The sequence below is a fragment of the Epinephelus moara genome, chromosome 5, assembly GCF_006386435.1.
Source record: "Epinephelus moara isolate mb chromosome 5, YSFRI_EMoa_1.0, whole genome shotgun sequence".
Taxonomy (NCBI): domain Eukaryota; kingdom Metazoa; phylum Chordata; class Actinopteri; order Perciformes; family Serranidae; genus Epinephelus; species Epinephelus moara.
This window is the reverse complement of record NC_065510.1, coordinates 186499-196017: the sequence shown is the minus strand read 5'-3', so window position 1 is coordinate 196017 and position 9519 is coordinate 186499. Positions and strand designations below refer to the sequence as shown.

General features: G+C 40.1%; 1 protein-coding gene across 1 annotated transcript; it reads right to left on the bottom strand.

The window, feature by feature from the left end:
• Positions 1 to 3314: 3314 nt before the first annotated feature.
• LOC126390563 (uncharacterized protein C1orf100-like) lies at positions 3315 to 5990 on the bottom strand. The gene is made up of 4 exons (XM_050044931.1): positions 5867 to 5990; positions 5315 to 5528; positions 5118 to 5201; positions 3315 to 4718 (listed from the first exon to the last, which is right to left on the bottom strand). Exons 2-4 carry the CDS (start codon positions 5401 to 5403, stop codon positions 4508 to 4510), a joined length of 384 nt encoding a protein of 127 aa, XP_049900888.1. The 5' UTR covers positions 5404 to 5528; positions 5867 to 5990; the 3' UTR covers positions 3315 to 4507.
• Positions 5991 to 9519: the final 3529 nt, after the last annotated feature.

Here is a 9519-nt window from a genome sequence, read left to right as displayed (position 1 = left end):
TTGCTATAGCGCCCCCCTTTGGCCAATTGATGTAATATTGCTTCATTGGCCTCCTCCCATGACCCTCTACTACTGTGCCAAATTTCACATGGATTGACCAAGTCAGTGAGGAGAAAAACATGGAACACACACACAGACACACAGACAGAGTTTTTGTCATTATATAGTAAGATGAATTAACCCTTTTCTTTTTCTAAACCAGTGTTTGGGGTGGATGTGTGGAATGGGCTGCGTGATGAGTTGAAACAAAGCACAAATGTAAATCAATTTAAAAAAAAAAAAACTATACAAGAAAGATATTTTAGTCAGATGTTTAGACGAGGAAAGGTTGTGTTAGGGGGGTGCATATTTATTTTGTAACACTGGGTGGTACTTGGACTGTAAATAAACTGGGTTTATTACATATTTATTTATTGGGTGGTAAACAGACTGAGGATAGTTGGATATTAGTTGTAGATAAATTTGGGAATTTGTTGAAATAACATATGAGTTAAAAGAAGAAATGAAAGAAAGGAACATTAAAGTTTTACTTCTACCTACTCATTTTCAGACACTTATCTTTGTCTTGTTTGTTTTTAGTAATTTATATTATTATTATATTAATATTATTTTCACTCATTGAAACAAACAGAATGTATAAGAGGTTAATATAGCGCATGTTGCCTGCCCTCTCTTTAGTAAAACAGTTTTATTTTTCCCCCCTCAGCGATCAGTGAGGCTGTCAGACTGGTTAGCTCTCACGTTCTGCAGACTCATGCTGTTAATCACTCTTCGCCCCGAACACTTCAGCTCTTTGTTACGTGATGACCCCAGTTAAGGGACACACAGACCTCAGTAGGTAACACACCACACCTACACAGGTGCTTTTTATCTCACAACTGAGGACATGAACAAGCCTTTTGTTTCTTTGCACGAGCACTGTCTCATCTTACACACCCACACAGGTGTCACCAGATTATGATTTAGGAATATCTGCTTGATTGACGTCTCCTTTCCAAGAACCCAATGTGATGCCTTCAAGTTGCTATTTTTTCCCAATTAACAGTCCAAAATTAAAAGATGTTTAGTAGATTATCATATGACACAAATAACCACAGCAAATGCTCATTTTTTTAAAAGCTGGAACCTGCAAATATTCGGCGTCTGTGCTTGAAAAGTGACTCAAGTTATTGATGGATTACCTAAATAGCTGTTCATTTTCTGTCAGCGAACTACTTATTTAATCCGAATAATTGTTTGCAAATGGCACACATCAGTGCACACAATAAATTGTTCAGGATTATCTAATAAAATTGACACAAGTCAGTTTATGTATTTTCATCATGGTTGCCCATTCCTTTATATGGCTGGAGGCAAAACAACAAAAATACATTTGTCAAAATAAACAGTTAACACCTCAGATATACCACAGAATTACATTCGCATGTTAGTATGTGGCGGACACATGAAACATTATGATTCAACAATGCTGTGGTCAACAATTTGTTAAGTTTAGGCACAAAAAGCACCTGGTTGTGGTGTGAAGAGATGAAGAAGTTCCAGCTCAAAATGAGCGGTTTTGGGGGCACAATCTCAGCAGGAAACGCAGCAAAGTCTTGGTTAAAAAACAATCACTTTTTTAGCACTATCCCCGCTGGAAAAACAGCGACAGATTACTAAAAACGACCACGTTTGGGGGCCAAAAAGCCACTTTAAAAACTGAGAAGGGTCACTAAAAAGTTGCCAGTGGGTTGCCAAAAAACATCAATGTTTGGGAGCAATTGGGAGCTTCAACGCTGCTTTAAAAACAGCAATAAGTTGTTAAAAACATCAACGTTAAGGGGCTAGAAAGCTGCAGGAAAGACATAAATGAGTAGCCAAAAAAATAGTTCTTGGTGTCTAACAGTGGTCTGCAGCTTGGCAGGTGTCTCATGTAGGTGGCACACCATGCACCATCCCCTCCACCTCCAGATGACAAAGTCAGCTCATACCCTACATCACTTCAGAAAGGTTGATATGATATGTGTGAAATGTACAAATGTAATGTACTTGTGGTTTGCAGAAAGGTACAACGCCAACGTTTTTTTCTAGCGACTGAGCTGAGTATTTGGGATATTTGGAATGAGTTCATTCAGCCCTTCACAGCTGATAAAAGATCTCATCATCGCCATCAGAAGATTAATCTGCTAAAAGAATAAACTGTCATAGTAAAATCCAGCAAATCAAAAGTTATAATCAATCATCTTTGCTGTTGATCGAAAAATGGGCCTGGGATTTTCCATTGTGCGGTGTAGTTTATGCAGCCACTGGGGAGTGACATTTGAAATATGATCTCATGATGTTGTTGTTGATGATCAACATGTGACGTAAGCGGAAGTCTGGGACTGTGTGGTGAACATCAGTGACCTTCTCTTTTTCATCAGGTCTGAATCATCTGAAAACATGTTTATCATTAGTGCATGAACTTTGATGAGCAGAGATCTAATCAAATGGAATAACTGGAAACACTTGAGTGTAATCACTGATTATATCGTTTGTGCACAAACATACTTACTCAAATTTTGAATTTCTTGTTCCTGGTCCAAACATATACATCCTATTCTGCGTGAACTAAGGAACAGACGAATAAATACAGTAGCTTTACTATTAAACCGTTAAAACTTTATGTCCCAGTTTTTTGTCTAGAGTTTTGTACCACTTCAGTATCACTAAACCTTCACAGTCACATCACTGTCAGTATGACACCTGAATGCGTGTGCACTGTTACTGTTGATTCTAATAAACTGACACTGAATTCAAGTGATTTCTGGTAACCGTGCGGCCAACTCAAACAGCAAACGTGATAAATAAAGTTGAAACTGAAATGAAATGTCTAGGCTTCATAATAGATAATAAGTCAACCGCAATATTATCAAAAGTGAAAGACCTTCTAAATCAGGCCTCATTATACACCTAAAGAGGGATTTCTACTTGTGCGGCAAACCCTGCGCCGTAGCCTACACACGCGGCCTATGTTGTTGTGAGCATTTATACTTGTGCGGTGGTGTGTCTGTGTCACTCTGCAGTTACACCTCCAGAACACTAGTCGGCAGTGAAGTGCTGTAAAGTTTAGTTGATTCAAAACACACCTCATACACAAACTGATTTCACTATATGAATGTCTTCTAATTGACACATTTTCCCCACAAATACAACATGCTAATGTTTTTAGCACACGCCTATGGCATTTTACATTGTATAAATTAGCCTAGCAGCTAGTGGACTTCTCTCTACTCNTTATTGTCTTCACAATTTATTGTTTCTTATTTGTGAAATTAAAGTAAATAAATACTTTGCATCCACTGAGGGAAATGGTTTCAGCTTACAGAAATAGTACATTTCTGGGGAGGTGCACGTCAGGCTACAACATAGGCTCTACGTCAACGCAGAGCCTATGTTGTAGAAGTATAAATTCCGCCTTATACTGTTAGTTCATTCTGCCATACATTATTTTTTGTGTGGAAGTGTGGGGAAATACATATCAAACAAATACAAATCTAGTTTTCATACTTCAAAAGAAAGCCACAAGAATTGTGAACAAAACGTCATACAGAGAACCAACTAACTCATTATTTATTAAACTAAAGACTCTTGAATTTGAAGATTTGGTCAACTTTCCTACAGCTGAAATTATGTACAGAGCAATAAACGATTATTACCTGAACAGTTGTAGTGAGTAAATAAGTATCTGCCATTTTCAGTGAGAGGCTGTGACTTTATTTACATTAATTTGTAGATTAATACATGATGTTCTTATTTCTATTTGCAGGCCAAAATAAATAAATTCTAAAATGAAGCATTGTCTCATCAAATATTTGTGCAAAGTTGTAAACAAGCTTCCACGTTGTTTAAAAAAAAATGGACAAAGAGCTCTTTGTGTGAACACGTCACATACCTGAGTTACATGAAACAAGCTCATGCAGATGTTATCAACATGCAGGGAAACCTGAGGTGTCTTTACAGTAAATCCTGCGTGAAAAAGAATGTCAAAGATGACCGTGGTTAAAGGGACAGTTCACCGCAAAATCAAAAATATGTATTTGTCCTCTCACCTGTAGTGCTGTTTATCAGTCTAGATAGTTTTGGTGTGACTTGCCGAGTGTCAGAGATATGGGCCGTAGAGATGTCTGACCTCTCTCCAGTATAATGGAACTAGATGGTGCTCATCTTCGGTCACCATCTTCAAATGCATTTTTTGGCATCGTAAGCATCACAAGCTGGGTGCCGTTGAGTTCCATTATACTGTGGAGAAGGCAGACATCTCTATAGCAGATATCTCTGACACTGGGCCACTCACAGTAAAACAATCTAGACTGATAAACAGCACTACAGGTAAGAGGAAAAATGTTTATTTTTGATTTTGGCGTGAACTGTCCCTTTAAGTAAAGTTTTGAATGCAAGACTTTTACTTGAAACAGAGTATTTCTATACTGCAGTATTACTACAGTTACTTCTTCCTGCACTGTGCTTTAAAGCACAATATGCTGAACTACTGAGGCAGGAGAGGTGACTGAAGACCAAACTGTTCCTGGTAAACCGTCTGAGGGGGGCGCTGTTCCAGGACAGCAGGATGGTGACGGAGGACAGCCAGCGCTCTCAGGGTGCGGACGTCAAAACTCTGCTGGTAGTTTTCACACAGAGGGTTTGGAGACTGAAGAGACTTGTAGAGCGACTGAGACCGTCCGCTGTGAAGACTGTAGCTGCAACATGTAAAGAGACAGAGAGGTGTATTTTATTACGATTAGAATTACACGTGGACATTTGTTGTCTAACTGGTCCACAAGATACAGTATTTAAACACAGAAACAAATAATTACCATGCAAGTTTATATATATATATATATATATATATATGTATATGTATATATATGTTGGGTTAAAAGACATGTGGTTTAGTTTAGGGTAAGGGTAATGGGCAGGGTTAGATGCTACGTTTGGCCCCATATTTGTTCATTACAATGCGGCACTGTAGCAGGGTTTAGACAACCATTGCGTTGGCGGTTATGTCTTGTATTAGTGGTGGGCGGGGCTTGTAGGGGCGTGTCGTGTACACTACAAACAGGACGTGTCTGCAGCTACACATTCACACACAGCCTTACCCACAATCCTTTGAGTGGACAACATGGACTCTACCCAGCTGTCCTGGATACAATCCATGAACGTCTCTCCCCAGATGAGACGATCTACAGCAGAAAGAAGTAAAAAGTTGAATGTACAAAGTCACCATCACCCTGAGTAGGATTGAATATAATTTTGGTGTTAAGTCCTCCAGGTTTGGTTTGCTGATGCTGCTCACTGTGTTAACGTGGTCGGTCCATCGAGCTGTCTGGAGTCCTGAGACTCTCTGAACTCGTGCAGCCTCAGAGCAACACCAGATCCTGCCATGGCCGATGAGGCAGGTCACCATCAAGAGCAGGTCTGCAGAGGGTGGAGGATGAGTCCAGACCACGGAGAGGCAACCTGAGGCCCCGGGCTGCTCTTTAGCCCCTCTCTAGTGTCTCCCTGTGGCTCTGACAAAAAAAATATTTGGAAATTAATAACAGTTGGGTTTTTTGTTTTTAATTTTGAAATTCTGTGGCCTGGCACCTTTTCCCATAAATTTTGCTGAACCCTAAAAGCAGCGGCTTGTCTTAAGTTTTCCTAGCTAGACTAGCTCTGGATTCCAAATCCAAAAAAACTAAAGGAGAAGTCTTTAAGGAAAATAAGGGATTTATAGTGTGTGGACAGATTTGTTTGCTTTCACTGCGAATGCTGCAGCGTAAAAGTACCGATAGCCCACTGCAGAGTAGCCACCTTGTAGTAAAACATATCAATGGCTAATTAAGACTTACTAGGCTGTGTTACTTACATTATAAGGTTTAAGTATGCTTTGTGGCTCCAGACAGATTTTTTATTTATTCTTTTGATTGTGAAGGTTGCCGACCCCTGGTCCAGACAGAGACCACAGCTGCTCCAGTGTGAGAGGTTTCCTGTGGATGGACACAGATGAAGCTCTATACTTAATGTTCAATAGTTTTCTGATCAGTATAGCACCTTTACATGTGCTGGTTTAGGGAATAATTACATCATCAGTAAACCCCTTGACCTTCTAACATTTACAAACATCAACTTCAGGACACATTCATTTTTTAGCCTTACAACTTATGGGGCTTTACAAAAAGATAATCAGTATGTGGTTTCTTCTTCCACGCTTTCATCTGTTGGTGTGTAATGATCACTGGGGCCTCTAGAGGCTGCTAGTGAGAGTTTAGGTTTGTAGTCATGTTAAGACATGCAGAAAATGTTGACTCAAAGTCTAGTGGCAGGTAAAAGAATAAAAAAGCCCAGGTCAAAACAAGATAAATACTGAGAGGAGTTCAAGTCCATTAAATCAGTCTGCAGCCTGAACAGTCACACAAGAAACAACCTGCAGTTCTGTAAACAGCAACTGGTAGTTGTACTTTTCTGAGGAGGTCACAGCTGCAGAAATAATAAAAATATAAGTTCACATAAATGATCCACTGCACAGAAGAAGATATTATAAACAAACTATAGACACAACAATCAAGCCTCTTCTTATTTACCATAGATGAATTTAAAACTTATTTTTTTCTAGTTAATAATGAGCTTTTATTGTGACAAAAGATATTTTTACTTTTTGCAAGATCAAATCAAGTCATTTACGTCTGCTCTAAAAGGTGTCCCATATGTCCTCTATTACTCAGAAGGACTTCCAGTAGTCTTACCTGCAGATGAGAGAGAGACGTCCTCCCTAACTGCTGACCTGGAGTCAGTTGGATTGTTATTTGAAAAGGTTACCTGGGAGACTCGACCACTCGGCTGTACCCGAATCTTCCCAAGTGTACTGTCCTCTACTCTTTGTTTTTTTAATATCAGTGTTTCTTCTCTTTTCTGCAGATATTATCTCTGCAGGAGATCCAGGACTGAGAAACCCAACACTGCAGCCTGACGACAGAGGAAACTGACACTAGTAACATGATCTCTCTCTGTCTTACACACACACACACACGCACATAGCTACTATGGTTACTGTTGCAAGTCGCTTGTGGTCCATTCAGAATGGACCTGTGACCCACTTTTGGACTGCAACCCACGAGTTGGGAACCACTGCCCCAGACAATTGACACTATTTGTTGTCTTTCCTTTTAAAGATTCTTTATATTTTTTTTAAAGACTCTTTTTCGGACAGGGACAGGAAAGGCAAAGAGAGGGGATGACATGAAGCAAAGGGCCCGTGCCAGATTCAAACCCATGCAGCTGTAGTACTTACAGGTACACAGCACCCCATTCTATTTATTCCTGACTGTAATCTTTATTGTTTATTGTAATGTTTAATTTTTACTTTTATACTTTTTGTTTGTTGGTTTTATTCATTTTCTATTGTGTGTTTTTATGACGCACACTTGGTACATGTGTTAAAGAAGGCTCCTGTTCCTCGATGTATTTTTAAAGGTTATTTCTATGTATATCAGAGACTAAAAATAATCAACATGGCTACTGTGATGTCATCCATTGGTTTGTGGACTCCCATTTTAAAGCTGTAAGCTTGACATTTCGGCTAGTGCCATCTTGGATTTTAGGAGTCAGAGGTGACCATATTTGGGCGATAGACCGGAGCTGTGGAGGAGTGAGGGGTGGATCCGGCTCATAGACTGTGGCAATGCCTCCCAGACAGCCTGTCACTAATCTGACCCCGCCCCCCGCCAAAAGGTTGAGTTATATAAAAAATCCAGCCTCCGTACAGTTGTCATGAATGTTGAAACAAGTTAAAGAGACCAAAACTGTTTTTATTTTGTACCAGGCTGTAAACATGTTTATTTCTGCTGTAAAGTTGCATTGTTTAGGGACTGACTCGCTTTTGGAGCCAGCCTCAAGTGGCCTTTAGAGGAATTGCAGTTTTTGGCACATCTATATACATCGGCTTCATTTTTCAGCCCCAGAGGCTAATTATGAATGAGCTTTCCTTTCTTCGTGCCAATGAGAGTTCAGACTTTTGGTTTTTGAGACTGTCTAAGGGTTAATTTTCTTCATATTGAACATACAGGACATTAGACTCTTAACACATACCCCACAGGAAGTGAGAAGGCTAAACTTAAAGGGCAAAAATTTAAATTTCCTCCTCAACTGTGGAGGAGAAAAATGAAGACACCAACTTTGGTTCAACCTCCAAATCCAAAAAACGAAATCATTCATTATTTTCCGTAACCGCTTATGCTGCTGGGGGTCGCAGGGGGGTGGAGCCTATCCCAGCTGACATTGGGTGAGAGGCAGGGTTCACCCTTGACAGGTCACCAGACTATCACAGGGCTGACACATAGAGACAGACAACTATTCACACCTACGGACAATTTAGAGTCACCAATTAACCTGCATGTCTTTGGACTGTGGGAGGAAGCTTGAGCACCTGGAGGAAACCCACGCTGACACAGGGAGAATATGCAGACTCCGCACAGATGGGCTCCCCAAACCTGGGTTCAAACCAGGAACCCACTTTCTGTGAGACGACAACTCTAACCACTGCCCACAACTTAATTTTATGGTGGACAAAATGTCAAACTTAAAAATTTGGTGTCTGTAAAGTGCTTGTCTTGTCTGACACACACACAAAAATCCAAATTAAAAGATATAAAACAGAAAATAATTAATAAGTCTCTTAGAAATCATTTAGAAGTGATTAATCAATAACATCAGGATTATTGGTTTTCATTTTAACGTCACTTTATTCCTCTTTGATGTTGTTGAATTACATTTTTTGGTAATTTTTCTGCGTGATGACAACATTTGTCATACGCTGACAGTTAACAGACACCTCTGAATGATAACTGTCTCATTTCATAGCTGACTCCGGCAGAACAGACCTGTTAAGTGGGTCTGAATTGATATTTCTCAGACTGTATTTGATTAATGCAAAGCAGTAGCAGCAGCAGCAGTGGTCCCGTCTATGTAGGCCTGCAGCCAGACTGGGACCAGGATCCTCAAACAAAGCATCCATTCACAGGAAGGTTGAGGAGGGAGGGAGGAAGGGAGGGGGTGCTATACATTTAGGTAAGCCTGAGTAAATTAATAACAGTATAAAAGGCTGGAAGAAATAATTGTCAACGTGCAAAAATGTCCACATGGTTGGTTTGAGTGTCACTCCAGTGGATGAATAATAAGGGCTGGTATCTGCTGTGCAGCAGAGGGAAGTGAATTATAACTGAAGTGAGTCTGGACACATAAATCCAGCAGAGAGAGAGAGAGAGGGAGGGAGAGACAACAAAAGCTGGGGACCAACAAAAGCCCTGGATGCCATGAGGAGAGAGATGCTGCATTCAGGTACCCCCGTAAAATCCCGCTTCACAGTGTGAGGGAACATACTGTACAGACTCAGACATGGTAAAGAGACATACAGTCAATCAAGACACGTGCTGGAAACGTGGAGCTCAGATCATTAGTCGATGAACAGATTAGATGATCAGCAGAAAAGTAATCTAGAACTGATTGATTGATTTTCAGGCAGGA